Source organism: Nyctereutes procyonoides, unplaced genomic scaffold (assembly GCF_905146905.1).
Source record: "Nyctereutes procyonoides isolate TBG_1078 unplaced genomic scaffold, NYPRO_anot_genome, whole genome shotgun sequence".
Taxonomy (NCBI): domain Eukaryota; kingdom Metazoa; phylum Chordata; class Mammalia; order Carnivora; family Canidae; genus Nyctereutes; species Nyctereutes procyonoides.
Genome location: NW_026575125.1, coordinates 17,444,751 through 17,459,988, shown reverse-complemented (window position 1 = coordinate 17,459,988; position 15,238 = coordinate 17,444,751). Strand labels below are relative to the sequence as shown.

The 15,238-nt window shown below is 35.5% G+C and overlaps 1 protein-coding gene across 1 annotated transcript in view; it reads right to left on the bottom strand.

The window, feature by feature from the left end:
- Positions 1–15,238, bottom strand: part of CNKSR2 (connector enhancer of kinase suppressor of Ras 2) — a 274,536-nt gene that overhangs the window by 44,790 nt on the left and 214,508 nt on the right. The window contains exons 16-19 of the mRNA XM_055339141.1: positions 14,800–14,873; positions 14,442–14,513; positions 7,556–7,623; positions 704–804 (exon numbers count right to left, since the gene is read on the bottom strand). Of these exons, the coding sequence (XP_055195116.1) occupies positions 704–804; positions 7,556–7,623; positions 14,442–14,513; positions 14,800–14,873 (315 nt within the window). The remainder of the gene's footprint in view (positions 1–703; positions 805–7,555; positions 7,624–14,441; positions 14,514–14,799; positions 14,874–15,238) is intronic.

Sequence of the window (15,238 nt, the reverse complement as noted above, 5' to 3'; positions counted from 1 at the left end):
CTCAGTCCCAAGATAAGCAGAAGTGACTCTTATGATGCCATAACCAGGCAGGCAATGCATTGTGGAAACTGGGACGCTACTGAGATGTTTTTAATAATTCTGATGGGAAATGGGCATAAAGTAGGATAGCCCAAGAAAACCAGGACAGGTTGTTTATCCCGTTAAAAGATTAAAGTACAGTCTATACACAGACTAATTTACACAGGTTAAAGAAGTCTGGAGTACCATATATACACAGACATTAAACCAGATCCCATGACTGTGTACAAAGCTGTATGTTAAAACATGTCCAATACAGATATAGTATCAAATTTTAGGAGTTGTTTCTGAAGGCCACAGGAATGGACTTTATTAGTGTGGAAATACATAAGGTCCATTTACACATCTTTTTATAAGAAATCTTTTTTTGTTGCTGATATTTCCATGAAAGCTACTCTGACACAAATAGGATTTTTTTAAAAAATAAACATGGGCCAATACTTATTATATCTGGACTCTGTGGTGACTGTTTCTCCTGATTCAACAGTCTTTGCATACTTAAAAAATTTCCCCCTTATTGCTTTTACATTCTCTATTTTCTTTCCTCTTAGGAATCCTGAGGTCTGACATGCAATTCACTATATAATTATTTTTAACATACAAAGGGATGCTTCAGGTCAAAGATTTTGATATCAAATTATTTCCATGCCTGTGGTCAACTTACAGAGGGAGGCCGTGGGTATGTATCGTAGGGGGGTGGAGGGCTGTCCTGTTTGGGTGTTGATGGAGTATCTGCTTCTTCCTTGTCACTCTCACTCCAGTAATCTGTAAATTCACACACAAGGATACAACAACATTCTATTAAATGTTTCTAGTCATATTTTCAGGAACAGATACTACCAGCTAACATAAGGAAATTTAAATTGCACTTCTACATCCTGCTCCCCAGCACCTCCTACTCCAGGCCCACCGACTTTTATTTTCAGCTGGATTTTGAGGAAGAAGGAAGAATACAATCACCTCATTCCAGCCTTTAAAGCAAGCAGTTATACATAGCTATAATTTTAAGGAGGTACGAAAAAGACACTGCATAAGGCAAATCAGGTTTAGGGTGCTTTAGATTCCAGGCCAAATTATCCCGAATCTTCAATTAATGAATGATATCACATGATGCCTCTCAAAGGTGTATCATTTCACCCTAAAGACGAACACTCAAAGAAAAGCAATATATATACTGCTGTAGATCTCTACAGATATAAACAGCTCCAAAAATAACGTTCTCAATTCTCTTTTCTGGCTTTAGTTCACCGGTTATCTAACAATCGCTGTTTCCAGAGTCATGCTGACATGAATCTCTATAACACCATACTCCCACCTCTACTTGGAAACACATGGCAAACCCTGATTCTTGCCAAATGCAAAAGGGCAAATTTGCTGATGTGGGCCGTAAGTTCCAAACTTCCAGAACTACTTAAAAGGGTAGAAAATGTAAGCCGCTAGATTTGGCAGACCTCAGGCAAGAGGGAAGGGAAAAAACTCTGAGAGATAAATCAGTTGAGTAAGTAAAATAGAGCATAAAGGCCAAGAATCAGAATGTGTTTCACTAACATCTCAACCACTCTTAACTCTGGGGTAATTCTTTATAAAATTTACAAGGAAAAACCTACAAGTACTACCCATATGCATTTCAGGTGATAAGAGAAAAAGTATTAGAGCAAATGTTCCTTATTACGAAAATCCAAATCACAAAAGAACCATCATAAGGCTTAAGTGATATTCCGATTTAGGTGAAAAATCATGGCACCTATTTTTGCAGGAACTTCTTTCCACCCAGGAATTCCTACACTGTAATATTTATATATTTTTTCTCATGGTGCTTGTTAATAAGTATAGCTAACATTTATTGAAGACTTACTATATTTGAATAGGAAGTTGTAGTGCTGGGATTTGAACTAAGAAATCATCTTGCTCTAAACCTTGGAGGACTGTCACTAGGGCTTTTTTGTATGACATAATGGGAGAATTTAATTTGACTTATATTCATGATTCTTTAAGCCTCCCTGCCCCCGGCTCCTCTATTAACTCTGGCTATCCTGAAGAGCAATTATTTAGCAATGAAGATTATTATGTTCAGATCTCAAAATATAAAAACTTTGAAAATGCTATTCCTATTTTAATTATTCCCTCTGACTAAAAGATAAGCAGAGACTAGTTAATCTAAATTTGTGTCTGGTATTTACAGTGGACCATGCTGGTGACAACTGGTGTACTGAGTTTCCCCTCAAATATGAATTGATGTAGTTGCCCAGAGAGGTACCCAAAAATGGTGGGGAAAGCATGAACTATATAGTTGGGCAGATGTGGGTTCAATTCTTGGCTGTACCACTTACCATCTCTGTGTTCTTATAATGGTTACTAAATCTGAGTCTGTTTCGACATCTGGAAAAGGGGGCTAATGATAACTGCCTTTCAGAGTTTTGTGTATGTGTGTGTGGGTATTAAATAAGGTAACATATGTTCAAGTGCTTTGCACCTTGATAGCACTCAAAAAATTATTAGGACCCCTGATCTTGGGAGGATTTATAGGTAGCATGCTAGGGCAGTAGGGCAGTCACACAGGAGGTATAAGTGCCTTGTGTTTAACTCCTTGGACATTAGTTTTTTTTTTCCTTCTTACAACAAGTTCCAGCAATGAAAAGTGAATTCTGAAGCTCTGGGACCTGGGTTAGGTAGTTTTGTGGGAGCTTGAAATACTACAGGAAAGTCATTCCTGGAGGTGAAGAGATTAAGCACTCCCCCCATCACACCCCCAAGCAATGGTTTGGCCAAGATTACTTTGCTCTTGCCCTTCCCACTATTTCCTGAAACTGTGGCACCTGTGTTGAGTTTCTTCTTGACCTTTGCACTGATACATTGGGGGATCTCAAGGAATTAGCACCTCAAGTGGTCCTTATTAGCATGTTGAGAAGGAGATGCTCACCATTTTATCAAGATCTCTATAGCTACCATTACAAGTGACAGATGTGGGAAAGTCTCTCTTTACTTTTCCTCCTCAGCTGAATTAGGAAGAATTATAGTCCACTATTCCATGTAATTCTTGGTTTACTAAAAAGTACCATCAATAGTTTTCTTGGGTTGCCAAAGAAAAGACTGAATTCCCACTTTGTAAATTAACTTTATTTCTCACAGTACATTGTGTGTCTTTGAGAGACCAATGCCGGAGAGGCAACTCCACAGAAAATTCAGTCATGGTTTACTTGGGGTTTGTGTAGAAAAGTACAGACACCTGTTTGCTCAAAGGCTGAAACCAGTTTGATTTGCATTCTAAGAGCAAATTAATTTATTTTTCTTAGTTTTCTATTTAGCACAAAATAAATGGAGCTTTTAATGTCTCTTGCATGCTACTCAATTTTATAAGTAACTAATCATGAATAAACAGTGCTGTCAATAGAACAGGAAGATTTTCACGTTACTTCTCAGGTTGATATAAAAAAGATAATTGGAAAAAATGACTTTTTAATCTAGAACCACCAAAAAATACAATATATTTCATTCATTTTTATGTCATTAAAGCTTTAGAAAGTCCTTATGTATGACAGAAAATAATGTGTCATGAATGTTTGACTTGAAGGTGGAAAAATATAGAAAAATGATTAGCAGACAACTAGCCAAATTGTGATCTTGGCATAATTTAGTGTAACCCTGTTTTCTCTAAGTACAACAACAAATAATGAAAGAGAAGCCCACATCCTTTATACTTCTGTAGCTAAAGACAGCAATTCACTAAACTTTTATTTAAATCAATGCAAGAGTCACTTCCAAGCTGCACTGGGTACTTAAATAAAAACAGTGTTTGGCAGTTCCTCCTTTGCATGTTTGTGAAAGATTCCCAACCCTCGAGGAGCTATATTTTGTATGAAGTTTAAACTTCAGTACTGAGAACAGTACTCAGGAGATGTCAAATAACTCTACAGAAGTGTGAAATAGACACATGCATCCAGTTGTTTTCTATATAGAATACCATGAGACCTAATTATGCAGAAGGTAGGAAGTTTCATGTTTCTGACCTATGTCAGAATGCCTAAAGAATACATATTCTATGTGAAAATGCAAATTATTTCAGAGATTCTGGTTTCGTTGTGCTAGCAAGAGAGACGTGAATTATTAACTATTAGCTTTTCTGCCAATGAGTGTCTACCACTCCAGAAGGCACTAAAATATATACTCACATGATCAGGTGGCATGAATCCATAGACTGAATACTTATTGGAACCTGCATGTGCAATATAACTTACCAGTTCTTTAATCCTTAATGAAATTAGGCTATATTATACCAAGTACAAAGAAAATTCACTAAAATCAAGACCATGTTAAGCTTCAAAGTGATGAAATACAAGGGTTAAGCCTGGAAATCCAAGATTCCTCATTCATGTAAATTAACTTTTTTTCAAAGATTCATTTTCCTGTCAGTACATTGCTCACTTTTAATTCTTGTATCTTAAAATCAGAAACAAATCTGTATGCGCCTATAAAGAACCGTCTTATGCCTTTAAAAAAATCTGAAAAGAAAGGCTAGGTTTTTTTTTTTAGTGCTATTAACACAATTTTAGGCCTATAAATTAAGTTGAAGCATGAAAGGTTTATTCCTTAAACAAACTTTTAACAATGAAGAAATGTGGCTTATCAACTGGCCTGACACTTCATAGTCCTGGCTGGGATTTGCCTTTGCACACTGACTTGATGGGAGATTGCTTCCATGTTATTTGTGGAAGTATCCATGCTGCTTCCACTCTCAGGAATGTTTTATTTTGTTACTTCCTTTACTTTACTGCCTTCTCATCCTGTGAGAATGAGATCAAATAATGGTATCGGCATAAAGCCTTTCCCTATTCCCCTCCTGGAAGCAATCTCTCCAGTCTAATTTCTACAGAACTTGATTTGTACTTTCTTACATTTCATTTTCTGTATTATATTAAGAGTACCTTTTCTACTAGAATTCAGTGTAATTTCAGGAAGGATGGGTGCCTATTTCACCCTAATTTAATCAGAGTGCTATTTGAAGGCATTACATAGAAAAGCTTCATATTGAATGAAACATTTTCTCTTCTCCTCTGCTGCTGACTTTATATCAGGCTCACAATCATTTCCTCCAGTAAGTTATTTCCTCATTAATCAGCCAGTCTCCTTACCAGACTTTTTTTTTTTAAAGTTTATATCCACTTAGCACATTTTTTTTTATTTTTTAATTTTTTATTTATTTATGATAGTCACAGAGAGAGAGAGAGAGAGAGGCAGAGACACAGGCAGAGGGAGAAGCAGGCTCCATGCACCGGGAGCCCGACGTGGGATTCGATCCCAGGTCTCCAGGATCATGCCCTGGGCCAAAGGCAGGCGCTAAACTGCTGCGCCACCCAGGGATCCCCACTTAGCACATTTTTAAAGTCAGTTGCAGTTGTACAATCATTAGTACTCATTGACTTTATGTTGCTGTTTAATTTTTTTTTGTTTTTCTTTAATTTTTCTTAAGCAATTTCAAGTGTGTGACTTTGAGATCCTCAACAAAATGATATATTCCTATTGGCAGGAACCATGTTTTGCTTTCTTTGAAATCTTCCTGCCCTGACTCCTTACTCCTCAGTATTCTACCCATCGTCATTCTCTCACCCAGAGGCTCTAAACCAGGGGTTGGTAAACTAAGGCCTGCAGGCTAAATGAGGCTCTCTGTCTGTTTTTATATGGCCTGTGGATCAAGAATGGTGTTTACATTTTTAAATGGTTAAAAAAAATCAAAGGAAGAATATTTTTTGAAATGCAAAAAATGATCTGAAATTTAATCTCAATGTCCATAAACAAAGCTTTATTAGAGCCCAGCCACATCCCTCATGTATGTACAGCTGCTTTCGTACTATAATGGCAGACTTTGAGCAGTTTAGACAGAAATCTCATGGGCTTGCAAGGCCTCAAATATTAACTACTTGGCTCTTCACAGAAGGTTTCCCAATCCCTGCCTTAAACATTTGCCGACAGATTGGTTTTGGGATCTGGTTATCTTCTTTAGATCTCTCTAAACTTTAGCTTTTAGATGTTTAGAAAAGTTTTGGCTGAGGTTTTCCTCTGAGAGGAAACAGAAGGTTTTTAGAATCTCCACATAAACAAACAGGCCATGCCCACTGGAAACACAACTAGAAATATGTTTGCATGTATATCAGTCTGTGGAATTCCTCTGACTTGAGGAAGTCTCAAAATATTTCCAAAACCTATTGATGCTTCCAAGGGATGTACAATAAACACTTTTTGGAAATGTATGTGCACTCTGTTTTTATATGGCCTGTGGATCAAGAATGGTGTTTACATTTTTAAATGGTTAAAAAAAATCAAAGGAAGAATATTTTTTGAAATGCACAAAAATGGGTGTTATACTGTATATTGGCAAATTAAATTTAAATAAAAACCATTCATTTGGGGAATATAAAAAATAGTGAAAGGGATTAAAGGTGAAAGGAGAGAAAATGAGTGGGAAATATCAGAGAGGGTGACAGAACATGAGAGACTCCTAACTCTGGGAAATGAACAAGGGGTAGTGGAAGGGGAGGTGGGCAGGGGGATGGGGTGACTGGGTGACGGGCACTGAGGGGGGCACTTTATGGGATGAGCACTGGGTGTTATACTATAGGTTGGCAAATTTAACTCCAATAAAAAATAAACAAAAAAAATAAAAGGCACATAGTACTTAAGAAAAAAATAAAAAATAAATAAAAACAAAAATAAAAAAACAAAACAAAAAAAGTAAATGTAAAGCAACTTTGGAATGGTGACTACAGCTTTCATTAGAATTTTAATTCTGCATAATGACATTGTGTTTTGTAAATCTGAATGACTTTAGAGGCAAGGTCCATAAGATCAGGGCAGCCCAGGTGGCTTAGTGGTTTAGCACCCGCTTCGACCCAGGGCATGATCGGGGTCCCAGGATCAAGTCCCACGTCAGGCTCCCTGCATGGAGTCTGCTTCTCCCTCTGCCTGTGTCTCTGCCTCTCTCTCTCTCTCTCTCTCTCTCTCTCTGTCTCTCATGAATAAATAAATAAAATCTTAAAAAAATTCCATAAGATCAGAGAGTTACAGATTAACAGAACTGAAGAACATAATCAATTGAGATAATTTATGGAAGAAGGGGTCATCCATCTGAGCTCTTTGCATAAAAGTCCACTTAAATGTCTATGAAACTGCTAAACAGAAAAAGAAAACAATTCACCAATAAGGACTTGAACTTTGGTCAGTATTTACGACCAATTATAGACTTTTTAAGATTTTTTTCCTCCATGGGAAATACATTGAGAGAAACAGCAACAAACTCCACATTAGGTACTCTAAAACTTTCTGAGTTTATTCCCCATCTGTTGAGTTTACTAAATTTTACTTATAAGATGCTATGGTTTGGATTCAAAGTGCCCAGAAGAGAAATAACCACAGCCTGAGGTATGCATTTTCATTCAAATGATAGTAGTGAATCACTGTTTAGGATAACAGCAAAAGAAAACAAAACAAAAACCCCACAGACTGTAAAAAAAAATTCCTTTACCTTGTTCTTGCTTAATCCTCTCTCTTTCTGCATATCCTGCAGTCAGCATATTGATTCTGTTAAGCCATCTGAAAAAACAAATATTAAAATCAGTAACATCACAACTTAATTTCTTATATTTTACTTCTTAAAAATATTTATTTTAAGAATAAAGAAGATGTAGTATATATACAATGGAATCTTATTTAGCATAAGGAAAGAAAGAAATCTTGCCATTTGCAAAAAAAGAAAAAGAAAAAGAAAAAAGAAAAAAAAACCTTGCCATTTGCAATTACATGGATGGAGCTAGAGTGTATTTTGTTAAATGGATGAAATAAATCAGTCAGAGAAAGACAGATACTGTATCTTTTCACTCATATGTGGAATTTAAGAAACAAAATAAATTAGTGAAGGGCAGGCAAGAAAGACAGAGACAAACCAGGGAACAGACTCTTAACTCTAGAGAACACACTGTTGGCTACCAGTGGGGAGGAGTTCAGGGGATGGGGGAAATAGGTGATGGGGATTAAGGAGGGCTCTTGTCCTGATGAGCACTGAGGAATGTACAGAATTGCTGAATCACTATATTGTACACCTGAAACTAGTAACACAGTATGTTAACTATACAGGAATTAAAATAAAAAAACATTATTATTTTTTTAGAGAGGGAGCGGGGAGCGGTGGAGGGAAAGAGAATCTTAAGCAGAAGCTAGAAGCCACGTCCAGAATGGAGCCTGAGGCAGAGCTCAATCTCACCCTGAGATTGTGACCTGAGCTGAAATCAAGAGTCAGATGCTTAACTGATTGAGCCACCCAGGCACCCCTAAAGTACAAAATTTAATAAAATATTAATAAAATAAAAATATTTATTTTAAGATATTTAAGAATAGATGAGATAATTTTACATAAAAGATGTCTTTGTTTCTCTTGACACATCGAGTCTTCAAAGAGCTATAATTTGCTGTAGTATAAATTGCTCCCACATTAAAGATGCTATTTCGATAGAAAAGTCTTAGGCAAACCTGTTAATATCTGTAATATAGAGGGTTTTAAGATGATCAGAGCCCTATTAATTCTGTTGCTCCAAATTTAGAAGCACTCCAAATATTGCTGCTGACTGTGTCTTCAGAACAAATGCTCTTTTATAGGTATTTAATATCATACAATATGTACTGATGAGGGAAAAAGTTATGGACCTTGCCTGTCAAAATAAATTTTGCTATTAAATATTAGTTGTGATGAAGGTCACTTAAGTTTAATGATCTGGGGGGAAACATATCTTAGAAGTACTTTGGAAATTCGTCTCTAAATACGAAGGAATTAGGTTTTCTAAAGACAAAATGAACAAACATAATTTTAACCTCTGTATACATCCTGAAAATCTATTTCCACAAACAATAGTAACTTAAAAATAAATCTTAGTTCTTTCCTCTCTCAGTAGCACTACTATTGCCAGTGGAGGGGCCTGCATTGTTTCAATCTCCATCTTTTTTCTTTTGTCCCACCAGGTCTCTCCCTGTGTTCATTATTCCAGCTGTTCACACTGCATCTGATTATTAAATCATAAAATCTTTAAATTAACCTGACAAATTTCCATTGGTCCATTCTGAGCTATGATCCATATATTTTCCCAAATCAGAAATTAAGGAAGAACCCCTCTTCCAAACTACCTTAACTTTGGAATGAATAGTATAGTTAACATCATTAAACTATGGAATAATCTGATTAAGATACATTTTAAGGGGTGCCTGGGTAGCTCAGTTGATTAACCGTATGCCTTCGGCTCAGGTCATGACCTCAAGGTTCTGGGATTGAGCCCCACATTGGGGTCTCTGCTCAGTGGTGAGTCTGCTCCTCCTCTTCCCCTCCCCAATGCTCGTTCTCTCTCTCTCTCTCTCTCTCTCAAATAAATAAAATCTTTAAAAAGATGTATTTTTAAGAAAAAATTGTGTTTGAGAACTTTTTCTCCCAAGAGTTGATCTCCTGTGCCAAATGGAAGATGATGTCCTTTGAAGTGAGTCGTATATTTCAGCATTTATGCCCAGTGGTATTCACTGTGCAGCAGACAGAATATCTTGAAAGGGGAGGAAAGTTGTGTCTCTCTTTAACAAAATCACATCCATGGAAATTTAAACTTTAATTTTAAGAATAAGTCACCTAAAGCTCAACTTTATTTTGATAAAACCTACAATGTAATTATCACCTCAAGTATTTTTGGGAAATGAAGAAAGGACTGGAATAGAAAGGGAATAAAATGAAGATTGATCAAATAAATTCAGTAGCATAGAGTACACTCATATACTCCAGAAAATCACAAATGATAAGTTAAGAAGTCAACTTCGTGATGAATAATCTTTAAAAAATGACTCTGATCACTAGTAAAAGGTCAAAATTGAAATTTAGCCTATAGTTCATTCGTGGTGAGAAAGAGGTTGAATTTGCACTACAAGATAACTCTTAGCACTTTTGAGAAAGATTTGTCTGGTGCTTTTTGGGTGAAAATGATGATAAGAGCATTAGAGGAACATATATTACTGGATTTTAATCCAGTACCTCCTACTGACTATTTTAAAAACCACCACTGAAATTTCATTTTGTCAGAAGTTTAAAGAACAATGAGGTCTTTATGAGATGAATCAAGAAACTAAAAAGAGGCTTCCTTGATTTTTCAGTTCAACAAATTTACTAAGTGCCTGCTACATGCTGAACAATGAGCTATGTTTTGGGGGCACAAAAATGAATAAGACATAATTTCTGCCTTTAGTGAGTTCCAGAATTGCTAAATGTCATAAGACAATTGAAAAATTCAACTACTTTTAGGAAGAAAAATTCTGTTCATGATAAAAACTCTTCAGAAAGCGTGTGGCTAAACTCAGGCCAGTGTGTATAGGCACAAAAGGCTGAACACCATACAACTGTTTGTGCTGTCTTGGATAAACTTGTCCTTATGGCCTCAACTAAAAGGGGCTTACCTATATATATGCATTAACTGAGTCAAGAAATATTTAATGAGAACCATGTCTGTTAGGTCTTGTTCCAAGCACCAAGAATTCAGAGAAACAAAGTACCTGCCTCCACAGAGCTACATCTTAGAGAAGGCAATAGACAATTAAAAGAGATACAAATAAACAAATGTAAAGTTAGTATCAAGTGCCATTTACAAAAACAGCTAGGTAAAAAATTAGAAAGTCAAAGGGGCTAGGGATGGGGGAGGCTATTTTAAGAAAAGCTGGTTAGGGATACAAGCATTGAATTTAATGATGAGGAAATGCTTTAATATTAGATCTACATCCAGCACCTTACTATATGACTAATGTTATAAAACAAGACAATATAGGTATGGGGAAATTGAGCCTAAAGTGAACTTTCCCATGAACTTGTCAACAATTAACAGAGAATAAAGTAAGGAGAGGAAAAAATGAGTAAGAACTGCGGGAGAAATGTACAAAAAGTAATTGCCAAATAGAAATGGGTGAATCCTCACAATTATAAGGACATGCATACTGACATGATAAGGAATATATAGGCCAAATGAATTCAGTAAATAAGTCTCAGAATACTTGAGAAACATGATATTTTATTTTCTTCCCACAGATTTCACAAAGACTGGCAAATTTTTTTTCATGTTTCAGTGCTCATTTCTGAGGAGGAAACGGATGGTGGTGGGGGCCTCAAAAGTGTTTTTGCAAATTACCTCACAAACTTATAGCTGTTCAAAAAATAGAAGGTGAGATCTTAATATTCCAAGTGTGTGCGTGTATTATATATATATATATTTATATATCTTTGGGTATATATATAAATAAATTTGGGTATATATATATAAATAAATAAATTTGGGTAATGTATGTATACACACACAGATTTTTTACATAAAAATTAAATTTAAGGGACACCTGGGTGCCTCAGTTGGTTAAGAATCTATCTGCCTTTGGCTAAAGTTGTGATCCTAGGGTCCTGAGATAGAGCCCCATGTCAGGCTCCCTGCTTAGCAGGGAGTCCCTGCTAAGCAGGGAGTCTGCTTCTCCTTCTCCATCTGCCCTTTCCCTTGCTTGTGCTCTCTCTCTTTCAAGTAAATAAATAAAATCTTAAAAAATTAAATTTAAGGAGTACTTTTTTTCATTCCAATTACTAAGTTCTGTCAAAACTCAAACTATATTTTAAATATACATATGATAGTGCTTTAGAGATGAAGAAATAACCAGATAAAGCTTATATTTATATAATAATTAGCATAATTATAGTATTATAAAATCTCTTGAAGACTTAGGTACATTTCTTTAAAGGATTATCTATAGAATGAACCAATGCCCAGATTATGTAACAATCAGGCTAATGAACAAAATTGTTGGAGGGCATCTCTCCCACCAGTAATCCTCTGTTTATTTCTAGCAATGACATTCCTCCTTTCTATTAACAAATAATTTGCCTATTGAAAGTAGACATTGGGAATATGATTATAAAAAAAGAAAAATTAAAACAAAAGTTCATTATACTTAAATTTTCAAAAAGATTTACTATTTCAAGACAATGTAATTTTGAAGGTTATAGTGTACCTAGCAAGGCTCACATAAAACAGCACTCTTAAATGTATCATGTAGAGATGACATATTTGATCAGATCCATTTTTTCCCCTTTGACTTGCTGCTTAGAAAAAACAACAAAATGAAACACATGGGTTTGGCTTAGTTTCTTCCATGATATCCTGAACTGGATACATCTATAGGAGTATTAGGGAAGAAGAGTATCATGACACACTTTTGAAGTTATTGCTAACACAGGGCAGGGAGTGGAGACAAGGAATGGTTTTATAGCTCATGAAAAGGCATTTTCTATGCCTTAAAGAGACCCTGATTAGCATGTTTCATGAATAATTAAGTTATGCTAATTCTTAGAGGTGATTTTATCCATCTTGTAAGACAGAATAATACTCATTTTAACCACTTATTCAGTTTGGTCATGATGTAAACCCTTCATATTCATCCCAAGGGCACTGAGCTCAACATGTGATAAAATAGTGAGTAACTAGAACAGCAGAATTATAAAATTATTAAAACACAAAATAGAGCATCACAACCTCTCTCTCACCTCATAAGCATGTGAATAAACATTTTCATTTTGAAAACACATTAAGGAGAAAAGGATCTCCAAATTCTAATTGCCTAGTGTGAAATTTCAAGAATGGGAACATAAATCAAAAGAAGATTATGGGAAGTACAAGAAAGACTCAGTCCCCTTATTAATAATAAAATAGTTTATCAAGTGTTCTCTACATCTGTTTGCCATTTCTGTGTATTCATATCCTTGCTTTGGACAAACCATGCTTTTACTCCCAAGTGTCAAAAAAACCCAAGATCGTTTATAAAAGCACATCAAATGTTCATTTAGTATGCTCAAGCACATTTGTAAAGTTGCACAATCTTGTACTTGAAAATATCTGGATACTGAGGCACCTGGGTGGTATGGTACAGTCAGTTAAGTGTCTGACTTTTGCTTTCAGTTCAGGTCATGATCTCAGGCTTGTGAGATTGAGCCTCTGCATCAGGCTCTGTGACGCACTCAGTGTGGAATCTATCTAAGATTTTTTTTTCTCTCTCCTTCTGTCCCCTACCCCCCTTCACTCTCTTTCTTTCAAATAAATACATTTTTGAAAAAATACCTGGATGCTAATTTTTTGGAAACACACAAAGAAAGGTAAATGGAATAAGAGTCCAAAGTATATAAAAGGAATATATATTACCAGCAAACACTTAAATAGCACTTACAATTGAGCACAGACTGTTCTAAGTCCTTTATGTGTGCTCATTTGCTCCTCACAAAAGTCCTTTGGGTGGAGATGGTTATTATGTCCATTTTTTAAAGGGGTCAATACCTGGCATAAAGAGGTCCAGTTCTTTTTTTATTTTTTAAAAGATTTTATTTATTTATTCATGAGAGACACACACACACACAGAGGCAGAGACACAGGCAGAGGGAGAAGCAGGCTCCATGCAGGTAGCCTGATGTGGGACTCGATCCCTGGTCTCCAGGATCATGCCCTGGGCTAAAGGCAGTGCTAAAGTGCTGAGCCACCCGGGCTGCCCAAGAGGTCCAGTTCTATAGCCAAGGTCACACAGCTAGTAAGTGCGAGAGCTGGCATTTGGACAGTCTGGTTCCAAAGTCTATGCTTTTAATCACTGTGCTATGCTGCCTCTCCCTAACTGTTGGCAACTTATATATGTCATATGCACTGCCTGCTGAAGACTTGTAAGAAGGAAAAATCTGAATCTCAAATCCAATTTCTATAGATCTAGATATGAGAGAAGGAGGAAAAGGAAAAGGAAAAGCTAAAGTGGAAACCTGGAGCAGAATGTTGTAAATAGAGAAATACATATTATATATATATACATATATATAATATATGTATAGTTCCACCCTCAAAGCCCCAAATAATCATGTAGCCATTAAAGCATTTGGCTGAATAGCCTTGTCCAGTGATAGAAGAAAGGTGATAGAAATATTAACTTTGCTTAGGACTGAATTTTGAGATGGATGTTGTGTCATAAATACTTAGCACTTGGAAAAGTCAGCTTTTTGGGTGATTATCTCCCTGTCCCCACCTGGGAATAAATTTGAAGACAGAATCTTCAAATGGTCTTTAAAATTTTTTTTACAGTGAATTTTTTAGGTCTATATAGGGATTCAGTCACATTTTTTTGTAAACCTGATAAACAGTCAACAAGTTTATTCTGACTTTTAAAATGATGTTCTCTGAAATTAGGTATGGCTAGATGCAGCTATGCCTGAGTCCATTTTATTTTAAAGTGATCAATCACAGTGACATTATTCTCTAACATTAATGTGGAAAACTTAGAATTCTAAGCCTAACTGACTTTCTAAGTGCTTTGCAATTTAAGTAACACTTTACCTGTTCATATCATCAAGATGCTCAGCAGCAAAATAAAAGCTTTTGATTTTAGGATGACAGGCTTTGAATGCACTGCAAAAGGAAACAAAGTACACTTACTTTATTTCAAATTGGGAAATAAGTTAGAACCAAATAATTTTTATGGGTAAAATTACCTCAGCATCTAACCTGAGTTCACATATATAATGCTTCTGCCATGATGACAGAAATCAGTAAAAAATTCAATTTTCTGCCCACAAAACTGCTTTCTTATTACCTCAATTTGAAAGCATTAGACAAGAAACCTCTAATTTAAAAGCTAGAAATTAAAAAAAAAACCCTTCCTTTCTCTCCCTCTCCCCAAATAAAACCAACTTACTATTTCTTGCGGCATTCACTGGCTCTATCAATTTTAAATTCAGGCAGACTGATGAATCCTTCTGCTTTTTCATCCTAAAGAAGCAACACTTTTATTTAGAGTATTATATACAAAGGGTTGAAGCAGATAATATAATATAATCATGTCTTTAAAAATCTATACTAATAAGTTTGTTCATTTAATTTCTTAAATTTAGCATTGGGTGTTATACTATATGTTGGCAAATCGAACTCCAATAAAAAAAACATACAAAAATTTTCTTAAATTTGACATTTTAGAGATTAGAGTTTAACTCTAACTTGTTATATTCCATTAAACTGAAGATATATTTTGAACATTTGAAATACTACAAATTAAGATAGACACAGATATTTTGAGAAGTCTTTCTTATATTAGAATGTAGATAGAAAATTCTTTAAATTGTCAAAGTGAAACGTTT